This window comes from Aotus nancymaae, unplaced genomic scaffold, assembly GCF_030222135.1.
Source record: "Aotus nancymaae isolate 86718 unplaced genomic scaffold, 86718_ANA_hifiasm-v0.15.2.pri h1tg000058l, whole genome shotgun sequence".
Taxonomy (NCBI): domain Eukaryota; kingdom Metazoa; phylum Chordata; class Mammalia; order Primates; family Aotidae; genus Aotus; species Aotus nancymaae.
In genome coordinates, this window is record NW_026988472.1 from 38,592,432 (window position 1) to 38,610,825 (window position 18,394).

The 18,394-nt window shown below is 36.8% G+C and overlaps 1 protein-coding gene across 8 annotated transcripts in view; it reads left to right on the top strand.

Moving 5' to 3' along the window:
- Positions 1-18,394, top strand: part of RPS6KA3 (ribosomal protein S6 kinase A3) — a 122,565-nt gene that overhangs the window by 38,504 nt on the left and 65,667 nt on the right. For 6 of the 8 annotated variants that reach the window (XM_012477573.2, XM_012477627.3, XM_012477597.3 and 3 more), the window contains one exon: positions 17,133-17,249. In XM_012477573.2, the coding sequence (XP_012332996.1) occupies positions 17,133-17,249 (117 nt within the window). Of the gene's footprint in view, positions 1-7,420; positions 7,868-17,132; positions 17,250-18,394 lie in introns of those variants that run through there. The other 2 variants (XM_012477617.3, XM_012477606.3) reach the window with 2 other exon arrangements.

Consider the following 18,394-nt stretch of genomic DNA (forward strand, 5'->3'; position numbering starts at 1 on the left):
CCCAAGTAGCTGGGATCACAGGCACATCCCACCACACCCGGCTAATTTTTATATTTTTTGGTAGAAACAGGGTGTTACTACGTTGGCCAGGCTGGTCTTGAACTCCTGACCTCAAGTGATCCACCCGCCTCAGCCTCCCGAAGTGCTGGGATTACAAGCGTGAACCACCACTTCTTTTCCGTTGGAATTTTAATGCTGTTATTCTTTCTTCTGGTTTTCTAAAGGTTCAACCCTTTCCTGTCTTTACTCACCTGAAGTAAAAACTTTTACTTCACACAAAGCTGCCTTAAAACTTGCATTTGAGCATCCAAAATGATCCTTACAGCCATGTGTCCAGCACACCATTGCACACCTATTATAGTTATTATGATTCAGACACAAACTGTGGGAAGAGAAGCCCTAGCAGAGTAGACAGTAGGCAGTGAATTACTCACTCAACACAGGAAAATACAATAGAGTGCTCATTGGCAGGGAAAATTTGTACCATGGTGTATTAATAACACTTATTGACTAATTGTGTAGAGTATTGTCTGCCACTCTAACTCTCATTGGCTGAGAGTGTATTTGAGCACTCAGAGCTTGGGGGAAAATACCCTAGTAGATGTAAGTGTATGCCATTTAGGAAAATATTTCTGAGATAAGTAGCAGTATAATTAGTACTACATGGTGGAATTAAATAGAGTATGTATACACCAGGAAAATTTTCAAGCACAAGCAAAGGTTTCCCTTTGCTACATTTTTGGCTCTCTTTCAGGGCTATTTTTTCACTTCTAGTATCCCGTTCCTCTACCCCTGAGAGCTTAAAAAAAAAGACCTTCCCCTTTTTATCAGGGCTTGCCTCCCTCGTGTGGTGCCTCTGACCTAAAATTGCTTCTCTTCTCTTCTAGTGTATTCAGCACAATACCCATTTCTTCATTTTCGGTGATCTCATCCATATTTTGAAAGAAAGCAAAGTGACTTAATTATGTTCAAATGAGAATGGTTGGTTGAGTCAACCTGAAATACTGGCATATGGAAAGTTGTAACCCCTTTACCTAAATGAGTATTTTAATTTAACTGTTTTAGACAAGCGTGACTAAGTAAAAAGAACTTCAGTCTAAGCAAGAAAAAAAAATGTGTGGACAGGGAGAGAAGTGATACCAGGTAGGGTATATTGTGACTTACTGCAAAATTCAGACCTGGGGCTATGGTGCTGCTGCCTCTCACCCTCTCTTCATGCCCACGGGAGATTCTGTGAGTGAAACAGCATGCTTTCCATTGAGACAGGGCCTGGAAAGTGCTCTAGAAAATCCTGCTCACTGCTCTAGGAAGTCACTACCATTTGTTTCAAGTTGATCATCTTCCTGAAACTTACTTCCCATCTCTGGTTTAAAACCTTAGGCTCTTACCACTTTATAACACTATCTATTGATGGATGCATGCTTAAAAAAATTAACTCCTTCACATAGATAGAAGTCCTTATAAATTAAATCTTTTAGTGTCTGAAAAAAGGAATGATCCACACACAAAAAAGTATCCAATGGAATCAGTTAAGAACATGTTAATTTTAAGTTTTTATCAGATAGGTCTTTATTTTTCAACAGGGTTCAGTCATCATGGGGTCATGAAGATGGTTAATAATTGGGTTTGACCGTGGTTGGGGTTTTGCCAGACAAGTATAATGTATGGTGTAGAAAAGTTTTCAGGAACTCTACCATGGTCCCCATACTCAGCCCTCTTCCTTCAGGGTCTGTTGAAAAGGTTTAGCACCTCCTGTTTTTTTACCTAAGTCAGCCACCAACCATTCATGTGCACTCTCCTTCCCCAAACCAACTTACCTGGTTATGCTTCCACCGACATCATGACCATTTCCACGTCCAAACTGTAAGAACTTGAGCAGCAAATTATTCTCTTTAAGCCTCAGTCTGTTCATCCATAGTGTGGATGGATAATAGTTCGTACCTCCTTGGTGAGAATCAGCTGAGATAATTTCATGTAAAACACAGTGCCTAGAATATAGTAGTATCTTAAATGTTATTGTTATACTTGAAAGAAAACTTTATTGATAAAAGAATTCAAATAAAGCAACTAATGACTCAGTGAAGGAAACTAGAAAAAAAGAACTACAAAGTAAACCTATAAAAAGCAGGAGGAAGGAATTAAATAAAATTTCAAAAATCAGCAAATTAGAAAACAAGGGAAAACACACAAAAGCAAATCCACAACATTAGGAAAGCAAAACAGGATATAAGCATAGATAGGAAGGAGATTAAGACATCATAACAACCCAAATATTTACAGATACAATGATACAATGTCTGAGATTTGCTTCAAACTAATTACAGGAGTTGGGGAAGTGAGCATATGAAACAAGATTGGCTGTGAGTTGAAAATTATTAAACTTAGGTGATGAGCACATGAAGGTTATACTATTCTGTCTACTTTTGCATATGGTTGAAATTTTTCTTAGGTTTAATTTCAAAAACTTAATAGAATACTAAATGTAGCAGTATACTAATATGAAAGTTGGTGAAATCTGTGGTTTTTTAGGAAAATCTAAATTTGGGAAGGGAGAGAGAAACAGTATACCAATAGCCTTGGGAGAAATTTAAATCATAAAAAATTAGCACTACCAAACTTTCTGTTCCCCATTATAGTGCCAAGCTCAGTGATTTCTTTTTTTATCTTTTTAATGTATATTTTTTATTGTACTTTAGGTTCTGGGGTACATGTGCAGATCATGCAGGACTGTTGCATAGGTACATATATGGCAATGTGGTTTGCTGCCTCCATCCCCCGTCACCTATATCTGGCATTTCTCCCCATGTTATCCCTCCCCAACCTCTCCACCCCCCACTGTCCCTCCCCTAGTCCCCCTAAACAGACCCCAGTGTGTGATGCTCCCCTCTCTGTGTCCGTGTGTTCTCATTGTTCAATACCTACCTATGAGTGAAAACATGCGGTGTTTGATTTTCTGTTCTTGAGTCAGTTTGCTGAGAATGATGGTTTCCAGATTCATCCATGTCCCTACAAAGGACATGAACTCACTGTTTTTTATGGCTGCATAGTATTCCATGGTGTATATGTGCCACATTTTCCTTGATTTCTTAAGAGAAAAATCTTTGAAACTTTCAAGAAATAGATCACTCTGTGGTCTTTAAGTTGCCCCAAAACATAGGAAAAAGTCTCCCTTGCCTTCTAGTTTGTTTTATAGAATTAGCATAGCCCTGAAAATGAGTTAGCATAGAAAAGGAAGCCATATGCCAATTTAATTTATGAATATAAATGCAAAACTCCTAAATAAAGTATTTGCAAATTAAGTATAGAATTATATTAAAACAATGGATTTTTCCCAGAAATATAGGCATAGGTCAGTATTAAGAAATCTCTTTGTCTAAGTAATCTAATCAGTACGTCAAAGGAGGAGAAATTAAGTGACAATATTAATAGACAGAAATACATTACACAAAATTTAACACTCATTCCTCTTTTAGTAAAGAGGAAATTGTCAGACTTTAACATGATATATCTAAAACCAAATATTCACCTTATGTCTGAATGAATTAGTGAGCATATCTAAAAGTCAGGATCAAGGTGGCATTTACTACTGCTTACTTTAAGCTCTGTAGACTATGAAAGTTTGGAGTTTGTTCTGTGATGGGAAGCCATTGAAGAATTTGAGGTAGGGACATAATTTGGTCTGATTTCTGTTTTAAGATTATTCTGGCTGCTGTGAAAATAAAGGATTGCACAGGGAAAATTTAGAAGCAGAGAAACCAGTTTTCTGGCAATAGATGATCGTTTGTACTGGGAATGGCAGAGGAAATAGAAATAGACAGATTTGAGGTTTATTTTCGAGATAAAATTAGAATTTGTTGAGGGGTTGAATATGAAAGGAAGGAAATTAGATAAGAAAGGAAAGACCAAAAAGGACTTAACAGGTTTTTGAGAGAGGTAATAATGTCATTGCCTAAAATGAGGAAGATTGGTTTCCCAATTCCACTTGAAATAAAATCCGAACCCAAACATCTTGGGTCTAAGGCCTGACTTAATATGGCCCTAAGCTACCTCTTCATCTCCTTTCTCTTTCATTGATGATCCTCTCATTCTAGCCACTGTGGCCTTTCATTTATGTCTTGAATTCATTAAGCTAATTCCTATCTCCATCCTTTGGCATTTGCTGTTCATTCTGTTTGAGGACTCTAGACCATGAGTCAGCAAACTTTGTCTATAACGGGCCAGATAGTAAATAAATATCTTAGGTTTGTAGGCCATATGATCTCTGTTGCAAATACTCAACTCAGCAGTAGCCATTGTAGGGCAAACACAGTTGAAGTTAATATTTAAACAGAGATGGACATGGGCAGATTTGGCCCTTAGGCTGGCCAGGCCTGGCTGTAGTTTGCTCCTTCCCAAGGTCTTGATGTGGTTCCCTCATTATTCAGGTTCTTCTTGGAGGACAATGTGCCAAATAAGTTACGATAAAAAACCCTGATGCTGCATACTCTTGACTATACAGTTCTACTTCTAGAAATTATTTCTAAATGTGAATGTATACAAAGGATGGGACAGCACCATGGGGTAGATCAGAGACTCAACAATAGGAGATTTGTATAATAGAATTTTCAACAGTCATTAATAATGCATTGAAGGCTATTTAATAATAGAAAATGGGGTCAGCAAGCTACACTCATGGGCCTGTCACCTGTTTCTGTAAAAGGTGTTTTATTGGAACATAGCCTTACCTATTCGTTTTCTCACTGCATTGGCAAAGTTGACAGAAACTGTATGTCCTGCAAAGCTGAAAATATTTACTATCTGTCCCTTTACAGAAAAAGTGATACTATGTGTAGTATGGTCCATGTGTGTACATGGAAAAGACTGGAAAGAAAATCACCAAAATAGTGACTTTTTTTCTTTTTTTCCCCCCTTTTTGTTTATCTTTATTATCTAAGGTTTCTATAGTGGGCGTGTGTTATTTTTATAGTAATAGTTACTTTTTAAATAATAAGGTGAATAATTAAATCAGATGTTTAAAACAGATTTTTTTTTGAGACAGAATCTTGCTCTGTTGCCCAGGCTGGAGTGCAGTGGTGTGACCTCGGCTTATTGCAGCCTCTGCCTCTCAAGTTCAAGCGATTCTCCTGTCTCAGCCTCCTGAGTAGCTGGGACTACAGCTGTGCACCACTACGCCCAGCTAATTTTTTGTATTTTTAATAGAGATGCGGTTTCACCATTTTAGCCAGGATGGTCTCCAACTCCTGACCCCGTGATCCACGCACCTCGGCCTCCCAAAGTGCTGGGATTATGGGCATGAGCCACCACACCCAGCCTAAAACAAAAATTTAGTAAAATAAATTTTAAGAAATGTATGGATGGAAAAAAAGAACAGTATCTAGTTTCATGTGCACCACCACACAAGTAGTATCCATTTCAGATGTCAGCATATGATACTTATTTAGGCAGCCATTTATTTGAGGTCTTACTCAAATAAACTTGGTACTAATCTCAAGATTAATCTGGGCAATGGGATGTGCTTAAACAATAATAAACACCATAAGAGATGTACCAAAGGACTTGAAGAGCTCACATTCTGGTTAGGAGATAGATAACACCTGAATAAAGCAATTGCTCATTGATGATTTGTAATGTGAGTATAAGGAATTCCAATCACATGAGCTAGTCTTTTAACTTTGTTTATGGTGCCTTTTGATGTAAAACCCTTTTAAAATTTCATAATCAAATCTGTATTAATACTTTCCTTTGTGGTGTCTACATTCTCCAAACATGTAACCATAGGTCCTAACATCTCCCTCTGATGTACAGTGCCACATTTATTCTTTTCTGTTGCTCTATTTGTCTTTTATAGCAATACCACACTGTTTTAATTATGGTATCAATTTCAACTCAGAGACTTATTTCAGATTTTGGTGTCTGAAATATTGCTTCATTTCTTAGTGCCAGTATTAAAAAGCATAACACATGGCAAAATGTGAATTATTAACCTGAGCACTAGTAGTAATTAAAGCCAATTTTCACTAATCCTTTAAGTTTAAAAAACTTAAACTTTGATATTTGGTTGCTCACATTTAAAAATATTACTTGAATAAAGTCAATGACTGCTACTTATAAGATATCCTACTTCATGAGTTGTGCAGTAAGCATGATGTTTGCTTTTTCCTGGCATAGTTTCAAGAGCCACCTCATGTTCAGACTGCCGTTCTGTGTTGGGTGGTTGTCCTAGCCTCGCTGCCCTTTTAGTGTAAGGAGTCAAGTAATTCCTTTTGGGAGATGGGAGAGTTCCTAAGTACCTCCCTTGCTGAAAAATTGAGGCATGTGTTTTTAAACAAGAGAAGTACACAATTTTCCAGGCAGAATTCGAAGTTCTATATTGGATATTTATTTGGGTTTCCTGTTGCTGCTAAAGTATTTGGTTATATAAGGTAATTTTTTTAATTGAGCAAGTTTTTTTTTTTTAGTTATTCTTCAACTTCCATTAGGTTGTTTATAGAACATTTTCATAAAAATTTGATAAAGGAAGAGCCCTGGCTTTTCATGTAGGATCTATAGCACATAATGGGCTCTCTAATGTTTGCTCAATAAATGGGTACTAAACTGGACCCCCATTATAGATAGCTCTATCACCAAATATGGGCTTACCTTGACCGCAGTTTCTTCATCCAGAAAGTGAGCTGATTATTCTTGGTATTTTCTAGAGTGTCTTCAGGTTTTGAAAATTCCATGATTTTAATAAATTCTTACAGGCTGTGTAGGTTAACACTTGAGGTTTTTGTTGGTTCCACATAGATTAAATGTTCATTAAGTAGAGCGTTATCCCACAACTCTTGAAGCTGCTGTCCTTTTGTTGTTCTAAATGCCACTATTACAGTGATTGTGTTCTGAATGTTGGCATACTTATAATTTTCCAAATCACATTACCTTAGAAAAACTTCTGTAAGGTATTAGAGGATGAAATGAAATGGAGTAAGGAATTATATGGTAGCTTGACCCCTCCTTCTTTTCCAAGATGGCTTCTTAAGTGTTCCATTTTGCTAATAAACCCAAGGATTGGACTTTTTTTTAAATCTTAGATTTTATCAACTAGGAATATGAATTTTAGCTGTAGGCCTTTAAGTCTTTAACCTGGTTGATAATTAATGCTTATAACTAACATAAATTCAAAAGTGATTTACTTTCATTTAAGACAGGTAGCATTTGTCCTCACATCACAGTTTTTAAAGTTTCTTGCCTATGGTCTTTATTTTCTACCTATAGTTATGAAACTCTTCCTCATTGACAGGGAACACCCATGACATGCCTGTGTATAACCTTAAAATTGCCTTGAGACCACAGCTTGAGTGTGTGTATAAACACCACAAAGGGTCAAATTCCACATGTGCATCAGTTTAGCAACTTTTAGTAGTTTAGTAGTGGCAACTAGTTTCAGTTGCTTTAAAGGGTCATATAGTTAAGAAATTCTGGTATTTCTCAGGATTCTAAAATAATAACTTTTGTTTCACTGCTTGTGAAAATTGTCCGGATTGCTGGGAACCAGGAGAAAAGAACATTTCAACAGGATTTGGCTATCAGCAAATCTGTTTTGGTTTCCTGTTCTGGCCTCCCTACCTATCCAGCTACATTAGTGCCCCTGCCGGCAGGTTTCTTCTTTCTTTTACCACAGGAAAATTGTCCGGCCTCTTTTTCTAGCATTTTCAGGACCCGCCTGACAGGAAATTTTCTAATTGCCGGAACAGCTGGTAGGAGAAAACTTTGCAAGGGCTTGGCCTTCCCTTTCTAACTTAAGTTTTACTGGCAGAAATTCTTTTGATACCATCATGGTTTCATAGCCATGTTTAAATTTTTGTCTTTTCGTGTTCGCTCTATACAGGTAAGCTCTGTTCAGCTTCTTTTAAAGAATAAAATGTTTTCGTTGGCGCTAACTCTAATTATGGTAATTAAATAGTTATTTTGTTTTATATGTTCTTTAAAGCAGCTTTTCAAAATTCAAAGCCAGTTTTGATAGAATTTTTAAAGGATAATATATCTGTTTACTAAAAGTAAGCCAGTTATGTGTATTATACATTTCAATTCTGTATATTTTGTCAACTTATTTTTACACTTTTTTAGTGCTAGAGTAATTTTTATCTTGTTAGTGTTTGTAATTTTGTATAGTAAAACAAATGACTGTAACTTTCAGCATTAAACCAGGCATAAACAGAATTGCAAATTTGCTAATATTTAGGAGATTACCAAATGAGAACAACTTTAGTGGGCAGGAGAGTATGTTATTTTAAGCAGTCAATAACGTAAAATCACATTTTGGTGGAAATTGGTTCCTGTAAAATAAAGTTTTTAAGCAACTCCATATTTAAGTAATTTAAGCAAGTAATTTTATCTTAGAGTAGAAACAATTTTCAAAGAATTATTCTGTTAAAATGGGCTTAGTGGATGTTAATTTGCAATATATTTAATCTACAATCCTGCCAAAATCAGCTTGATGTTTTGCCATGAGAATTGTGCCATCCAGCAGCTCTTTAAAGAGAATTAAATTTGCCAATCGGTATTCCAGATTGGGAGAAAACTCTGCTCTTTGTGGCAGTGATTAGTAATGTTTATCTGGAGAACCAGCTTGCTGTTTTCTCAAACATGGATAAAAGGAGCTGACTTAAATGAGCTTAAAGCTCGCTTAAAGAATTTGGTTAAATTAAAAATGTTGAGCTTATTTATCATTCCATTAGCAAATGAAGTAAATTGAATTCAGTCAGATTGTAATCTAGAATATATTAATACGTAGTTTCATACCATGGCTTGAATAACCAGGCTAATTTTGTGTCACAGCCAAATAATTTTTATGTATCTTGATTGTCTAAAAAAGGTTAACATATCTTTTTTAAATTAAAAAACTACGTATTATAGAACTATAGGTATCTATATAAAGGGTGATAGCTTAATTACTTAAATTTAGAATGACATTTAACGGGCAAATAAAGTATACATTTTTCATTTGTAAGGTCTTTTTTGTGGTACAACAAAAAATGGTTATATATCCATGGTTAGAAAATACTTACTGACTTTTACCAAAGAACATTTAAATATTTTACTTCAAGCTTCAATAATGTTTTCTGGCATTCAAAACAATTTAGAAAATACAAATGCCTCAAGAACACACTTCCTGACTCAAGGGAGGGGAGGAAAAGGAAATTATGTATACAAGACAGGGCATAATGCCAAATGTTGAATCATTCTTTGAAATCAGTTAATATCTCTCAGTTTGTTTTCTTAGCACGTTACAATATTAGGTTTTTGATAATTCAAATAGATAGCATTAATTTCAGTTTCTTTTCTTTAATCCTTTTTACATTTTAAGATCAAAACGATATTTTTCTTTCACAACTTGAAAAGAAAACATTAGGTTATTTTTCCCCCCACTAAAAAGTGGACCCTAAAGACCATTGGGGTATAAACCTAAGACCTTTTGTTGGTCCTGGGAAAAATAACTGGGTGACTTTCTGTGTGACTGAGAAACACCGAAAGATTTACCTGCCCATAAATTTTCTCCTCCCATTTTTCCATGATGTCCAAAATGACACTCTACAGAATTTCTAAAATTACATATTTCAACTGAACTGACTTTGTTTTATCCATCAGGGGTCCTATCTAATAATAAATCTTTGAGATCCTGGTAAATTATCTTAGTATCTCTAATACCTAGTACGATATCTGGCCCATAATTTGAATGGCCTTCCAACAAAAAGGAATGGTCCTAACAGAGTACGTCATAGATCAGAAACATTTTCATTGGAACTAGGCATTCAGGAAAAAACAAAAGCAGGAGAGCCACCTGAGTTTTAGTTCTGTATCTGACCTCATTCTTCTCTACCTCTCTTTCATACCCTCTGATCCAAACTCTAGTGTCCAGGTGTGCTCCCACTCTGGCCTTTGTAGTGGCTTGTCCCTCTGCTAGGAATGCTTTTCCCCTAGGTGGTTGACTTCCTTACCTCCCTCAGGTCTTTCTCAAATAGCATATGCTTAATAAAGCCTGCCCTGACTACTTTATTGAAAATTACAACCCCCACTTCCATGTCTGCTATTCTCATCCCTTTACTCAACTCAGTATCTTTTCTTCATAGTATTTATCATGTTCTAACATTTATTTACCTATTATTATTATTTGGTCTGTTGTCAAAAAGGCAAAGTTTTTGGTCCATTTGACTTATTGTATATCTCAGCGCCTAGAAGAGTACCAAGCATGTATCAGGTGCTCAAAACTAAATGTCTGAATGGATGAATGAATTAGTGAATTCCCATACATAGCTTAAGGGTATTGAACACCTAGGCCAAGGAAGGTGGCAAATGTCTGAAAGGGGTGGAAATGTAGGAAGAATGAAACAGGGCGTGATGTAGCTCTGCTGCCATCCTCAAAATTTTGCCTACTTTTGCTTATCAAGTAAACATAGACTTTGTAAAAACAGTAACATGGAATTTATTATTACTATTTTTAAATGCACAAAGTAAGTTTTTTATGGTAATGAATGGACAGATAGCCATGTGTCATTTAAAATACAGTTGTGCCAGAGAATGTAAAAATATGTGAGCCTCACAGAATAATTAGAATATATATAATTTATATCTATGCTCCAGTTAATTAACAGAATTATTTTTCCATAAAACTATTAATATAGCTGCTTTACCATGTACTTAGAGGCAAAAACACAATTTTACAAAATGTCAGGTGAAACTAATTTTATGTTTTCATGTGACAGATTTATTTCAGTAACAGGTGATTTAGTGATTTAGTGACATAAGATATGTTTGTCACATGCACATGTCAGTCTGTTCTTGGCTTATCAGTGCCCTTGGAAATCTGATATTCCTTTCTGCATCCATCTCATTAGATTCCAAGTATGAGCTAGAAAAGTACATTGTTGCTTTCCTACCTGTTGTCTAAGATTGCCCAAGCATTAGTATTATGTCCTACTTGAACCTTAGATTCATTTCTAAAATAGTCGTGTTCCCATGACTTGGTGACATTGAGTACAATCTGGGCATTGAGATCTTAACCCAGGATATTTTGCCTATTATACTGCTGTAATTTTGCATATATATAAAGTAGTTAGAAAATAGTTTGCTGCTGTGATTAGTGAAAATTTAGGTCTTACAAAATTTAAACTTGGAACAGAAAAGCATGTTCAGGATAAAACAGTGGCAGGTTTTTGAAACTTGAGCCAATGTCAAACTTGCCACAGGAATTGATCTTTTCTCTCCACCCTCAAGAGTATTTTCCATACTCTCTGAGCCCTGATTTAGAAAAATATTTTATAAATCCCTGTTTGTGTCCTCAAAGAGGTTTGAAATGATTGCATCTATTTTAGGGGTAAGAGGGTGGCGAGTAGAGGAAGATGCTCTTAAAAAAAATAACACACACACACACACACACACATACACACACACTAAGAAAAGAAACACTGGAAAATTTACTTTAAGATTTGCCAGAATAAAAAATTTAGTATGAAAGTGGAAAGGTAAAGTCAAGAAAGTATCTCAGAAAAGTAGAGACAGTGCTGGACGTGATGGCTCATTCCTATAATCCCAGCACTTTGGGAGGCCAAGGCAGGCGGATTGCGTGAGTCCAGGAGTTCGAGACCAGTCTGGGCAACATGATGAGACCCTTTCTCTACAAACAAATCAAAAAATTAGCCAGGTGTGGTGGCACATCCCTGTAGTTCCAGCAACTGGGGAGGCTGAGGTGGGAGGATTGCTGCAGCCCAGGAGGTTGAGGCTGCAGTGAGCTGAGATCACACCATTGCACTTTAGCCTGGGTGACAGAGCGAGACCCCATCTCAAAAAAATTTTTTAAAAAGTGGAAACAGAAGATACAATAAAAAATGACATAAAGGATTCCATTTCAGACATACAATATTCAACTAGTAGAGGAGTCACAAAAAGAGAAGCTCTGAAAAATGGATGGAAAGAAATTATCAAAGATATGTTAGAATTCCCCACAAAGATAAAGAATTCAGGTCTTTAGATTATAAAGGTTCAACAAGCATCTAGCATTCTGAAGGGAAGAATACCCTATTTATCTCACTAGTGTGGAATTTCAGAAACACAAGGACAGAGAAAATCTTTAAAGCTTCCAGAAAGAAAAACCAGACCTAGCAAAAAATGTGAACAGACTAGCATCACCCATCTCATCAGCAGAACTGGAGGCAAGATTTTTTTTTTTTTCTGGAATTTGATACCAAGCCAAACTGTACAAATGGGAAGACAAAATAAAAACATTTACAGATGTGTGGCTGGGCGCGGTGGCTTACGCCTGTAATCCCAGCACTTTGGGAGGCAGAGGCGGGCGGATCACAAGGTCAGGAGATTGAGACCATCCTGGCCAACATGGTGAAACCCCGTCTCTACTAAAAATACAAAAAATACAGCTGGGCATGGTGGCGCACGCCTGTAGTCCCAGCTACTCAGGAGGCTGAGGCCAGAGAATTGCTGGAACCCAGGAGGCGGAGATTGCAGCAAGGTGAGTTCGCGTCACTGCACTACAGCCTGGATGACAGTGTGAGACTCCGTCTCAAATAAATAAATAAATACATTTACAGATGTGTGATGTTCAGAAAGTTTTCTTCCACATCACCTTTCTTAGGAAGTTACAAGAGGATAATCTAAGAAAGAGACATAGGAAACTGAAAACTGGATTCAACCAGAAAATCACTGAAGAGCTGTGCCGAGGTGATAGCTGTGCAGCGGGCCTACAGAACCACCAGTCCTGATGGGAGGGTGAGAGAGGTCTCCAGAATAGAAAAGAGCTCTCAGAAGAATGAAAAATACTGCTAAGAGCTAAGAAAATAATAAGAATAATGGCCAAATTACGTCTCCCTTTCCCCAAGAATAGTGGAAGGCTGTTAAAAACAGGAAAAAATAGAAAAGTGCATGAGAAATCCTAATAGGAATCAAAGTAAAATTTATCATGAATGTAAACATTTAATGAAGTGGGGGGGTTTTTGTTTTGTTTTGTTTTTTAAAGTCCCCTTGGACTGGCCTGGGAGTCATGGGCTCATATAAAAGGAAATTTAATGTATTACCTAGCCTTCATATGAACCATATATTGTCACGATGATGTGAATGCTGTTGTATATAGACTTTCAACTTTGGAATCAGGCTATAGAGAGAGCATGAATGATTTGGTTGTGGTTGCAGGAGAAAATGTTAATTTTCTTAAAATTAATAGCCTTAATATTAATAAAATTACATACAGCTACATATTAGCCTCCTTTTTCAAGGGGAAGAGTTAGGATTCTGTCCAACAGAGAAAAGACAAGAAGTTTATGTAAAGGTAATGTAATTGCCAAAGAATGGAGAGGAAGATGATGAAATGAAGGGGCATAATATAAGTAAGTCCCTCACCTTTCTTATTTTAAGTTAGTAGACATTGTCTTAAGGTTGATAAATTAAGAAATTATCAAAGTAGATGCAGAACTAATTTTTTTTCAAGTCCAGGCATGAGGGTGAGAAAGGACTTGCTTTTCACTATAAGCTATTCTGCCACTGTTTATTACCAGTGTGCATGTATTACTTTGATTTTAAAAACAAAGAGTTTAAGGAATAAGAAATAACCTAGGTTGACAACAGGCTATGTGTAAGAGAATGTTGGAAGATAATATCACAAAAGTAGGTTGAGGCCATGTAATAGAGGACCTCAAATGCCAAGGTGAAGTAATACATTTAATTTGAGAAAGCTTGGAGTTTTTGAACAGCCTGGTCAAATGACTGGAGCTGTATAATTTCAGAAAATGAATTTTTCAGAAAGATGAATTGGACCCAGGCAGAAAGGGATATTATGAGTAACCAATCTAGTTTCAGTTTTCTAGATAAAAGATAGTGAAGGCTTGTACCCTGATGATACCACCGGAAATAGAAAAAGAATGAAAAGTGTTCTCAATACTGTACTTGATACATAGTAAGTGTTTCGGCATGTGGTTGTTATACGGAAGGGACTGAAGGGAGACACTACTTTTTTTTTTTCTTTTGAGACAGGGTCTTGCTTTGTTGCCCAGGCTGGAGTGCAGTGGCATGATCATGGCTCACTGTAGCCTCGACCTCCTGGGCTCAAGCAGTCCTTTTGTCTCAGCTTCCTGAGTAGCTGGGACTACAGGCTCGCACCAACAGCACACCTATCTAATTTTTAAAATTTTTTGGTAGAGAGAAAGTCTCACTATATTGCCCAACCTAGACTCTACTTTTTTTGTTGTTCTTTTGAGTCAATGTATCGCTCTTGTTGCCCAGGCTGGAGTGCAGTGGCACAATCTCAGCTCACTGCAACCTCTGCCTCCCGGGTTTAAGTGATTTTCCTGCCTCCGCTTCCCAAGTAGCTGGGATTACAGGCACCCGCCACCATGCCTGGCTAATTTTTGAATTTTTACTAGAGGCGGGGTTTCACCATGTTGACCAGGCTGGTCTCAAACTTCTGACCTCAGGTAATCTACCTGCCTCGGCCTCCCAAAAAGCTGGGGTTACAGGCGGGAGCCACTGTGCCTGGCCAGACTGCAGTTTTTAGTATCTTACTTGACATGAGATGAAAGGAATGGTAGTCATCAAAGATGAGAGTAGTAATTGCTGTGTATTTTGAAATTCATGGCCTGATTGTAGCTCACACTATTTTAGGGTAAGGGTTGATCCTGTATGCCTGCTACAAAATGGAATGTGTTTATAATTCAGTGATTGTTCTTCCCTGCTTGTGTTGTTTCTTTATTTGTGACAAACAATTTTTGTACATATTTGCTATGAAATGTAAGGTGGAAAAATACTGTAACCTGATAAATCACATCCCACTTACCTAAAAAAGAAAAATGGTAAAAAATATTTAACATTACAAAGCAGAGTTCTTCATGACCTCATGATTTAAAGGCATAAATGGCTGCTAGATTCCAGTTCGGCTGTTGAACAGATAGTTGTTTTTTGTTTTTTGGTTTTTTTTAAATACAAGGCTAACTGACACATACTGGAATCCAGTCCATGAACTTGGCCCCATGAGTTCAAGTCTGTAATCCATTAGTCTTCAAAGTGTGATGTGACAGCACTTTAGGGTATAGAAAAGAAGATAACTTCTTTACGTGTATATAATTTTAAGGATACAAGTATTGTGTATGTAGTTTTTTTTTTTTTTTTTCTGCTAAGGATGTGCTACCAAAAAGTTCAAAGAACACTGCTGTAATCAACTGAGCTAACAGACCAGTTACAAAGACCAGGGTCATAAGTCTATAGGTTTCCTGTCATTGATCTCAGTGTGGTGTAATGGTAAGGGCCTTGTTTTCAAAGTCAGGAGACCTAGAATTGAGCCCTAAGTCTACCACTTACTGGCTTGTGATCTTTGGCCTTCAATTAATCTCTTTAAACTTCAGGCTGTAGAATATTCAAACCAGTTTGTTTTTAGAGGATCTGTCACATTGCTACTGGTAAATGGGGGAGTACATAGAAAACTCTGAAATGTTTATGCTTGTTCTAAGGTTTACTTGTTTATGTTTTATCAGTCCTCTCTAACATTAATATGTGGTCAAAGATTTGTCATGAAGCATGAATATAAAACATAAAAAAACACCTAACACAGAGTTGATATGTGGTAGGTGCTCAATAATAGTATTTGCTGGATTTCTAGTCTTATTTGGAGAAAAGGGTGTCTGAAACCCTTGTACCTTGGTCTTATTTAGAGGAAAGAGGTAGCATCATAAGAGTCAGCTAATGCTTGGTTCTATGCTAATACCTACTGCACAGGATTGTTGTCAGAATTAAAGGACATAATGCACAGGAAATTATGAAATAAAGATCTAAACTGATGTTAGGAAATGATTTGATTATTATTGCCAAAGTTCTGGGAGAGTCCAATATGATTGAACTGCCTAAGTAGTAAATAACCTACAAATTACAGCCTCTGTCTGAGAAATAAAGTAGTGGGCCTGAATTCCTTTTTCTCCTCTTCTGGGAGCTTTTTTCCTTTTACTGCTCATTTTCAAAAGCTACCATGTTAGGATATTCTGGTATGTCCTTTTGAGAAATCTTTGTAATTCTTTATATTGCCAGCATTCTAAGGACATCTCAGAAAATGTTAATTGAGCACAAATGTTTGTATGGAATATGATAATAACAAAAACAATGGATTATTTATGTTCACATAACACGTTGAGATTCTACTAATGGTACTTATGCACCTAGAAAAAAAATTATAGTCAACAAAATAGAAATGATAGTCTTTATTTGGTCAGATTTTGTTTTGTTGTAATTTTTGACTATAACATACAGTTTGTGTCTTGATTAAATAAGGTAACCTAATCTGCTGATCTCACATAAGTAATTGAAATCCTGTGTGTATTTCATATATTTTCTCTTTGTTATGATACTTTTTCTCAAATATATTAAAATGTCCACTGTCTTTTAAAATCCTTCTCTTAACCTAGATACCTCTCACTGTTCCATCATGCTGAATAGTCGTTTTTTTCCATGTCTGATTCTCCATCCAAATGTTAAATCTTTTCTGATTTTGTGTTTTAGAGTTACTCCTTTCTCCCCTCTGAGATCCCAGATTATTCTAGAAACAGAAAGTAACTTAGACATTTCAAAGGGATAAAACTTCAGTGTAGTTAAACAGCCACATTGAGGTTAGAAATCTCCATGTTTACCCTGGAATATTTTTCAGCCCCTCTCCTCAATAAATAGTTGTTTTTTTTTAATAGCATTAGTTCTGAGTAATAACCATACACCAGAGCACAGCAGATTACTCCGATCTGTTATTTTCAGACTTCTTTACACCCTCTGCCCCCACCCAATAAAACTATTCTAATTATCTCCAGTAGAGAGAATGAAGACTTGAAAATACTTTGTACTAAATGTCATGTAGAGGTTAAATTGGCCTATGTGATAGGCTGGTATAATACTATCTCTGACATTTACCCTGAAAGTATATATGTGTGGCATATACACTTGATAGGTTGGTAAAGGGTGGTTTTTATGTATGTTAATTTCAGGATTTCTAATATACTTAGAAATTAGATTGATTTCTGATTAATTTCTAGTATGATTAAATTTGTATTGTTTGATTTTTAGCAGAAGAAAATAGCTCTGGCTAACTCTGTTTGCTCCCCTTATATTTACCTCAACAGGAAGAAGTCAGTATCAAAGAAATTGCAATCACACATCATGTAAAGGAAGGACATGAAAAGGCAGATCCTTCCCAGTTTGAACTTTTAAAAGTATTAGGGCAGGGATCATTTGGAAAGGTAAGTCATGAGTGTGTGCTTTTTTAAAAGTTGTTTTTTGGAAATCATATGTATTTCACACACATGGGGAAACAGAAGTATTTTATGAATTGCTACCAGTCTTCCTACTAGCAGTGTTTTCTGTGTTTTTACATTTCTCACTATCAATAAGTGTGGGAAAGTGAATAAAGTCATTCAAAAGTACATTGGAAACTAGTAAATTGGTAGTATTTGCTTCATACTTTATCTTCAAGACCACATGACCTCTCCAATTGTGATTCTTGAATGGTTGAAAATCACAAGATATTCCCTTGATACACTGGCCTCTTTTTGAGTCCTTGGGTAGGGATGGAAGGTGATCTTGCAATACGATATAACAGTGCATCTCAGCCTCCCTTCCTGCATACTCTATTACCAGCATAAAATGAATAATTGCTCCCAAAGTAGTACAGTTAGGGGTTACTGCTACAAGTTTGAAATTTTCTTGACTACTGGCTTGTCTTTAAAATGAATGCAAAGTTTGCATTTTATTCAGTAACATCGTGTTTGTTTTTAATATCAAAAAATGTTTCCCAAAGCTACCAAGTAAAATTCCTCTAGAAGACAGAGTCTGCCTCTGTTACCCAGGCCAGAGTTACAGTGGCATGATCTCAGTTCACTGCAACCTCTGCCTCCCAGGTTCAAGCGATTCTCCAGCCTCAGCCTCCTGAGTAGCTAGGACCACAGGCACATACCATCATGCCCAGCTAATTCGCGTGTTTTTTGTAGAGATGGGGTTTTGCCATGTTGCCTAGGCTGGTCTCAAACTCCTGCACTCAAAGCTATCCACTCGCTTCAGCCTCCCAAAGTGCTGGGATTACAGGTGTGAGCAACCATGGCCGGCCAAAGATGCAACATCTTTATCAGTGTTTTTCGTGTAGTGCTTGCCTCCCACCCCGTACATAGAAACTTCACACCTCAGGGGCACTTCTGTACTCCATTTTGAGAAGTACAGCATTATAATTACTACTACTTGATCTGTCTAGACCAGGAGTCCCCAACACCTGGGTGAGCATTGCTGTCTGAGCTCCACCTTCTGTCATATCAGTGGCAGTATTTGATTCTCATAGGAACACAAACCCTATTGTGAAGTGCACATGTGAGGGATCTAGGTTGTGCACTCCTTA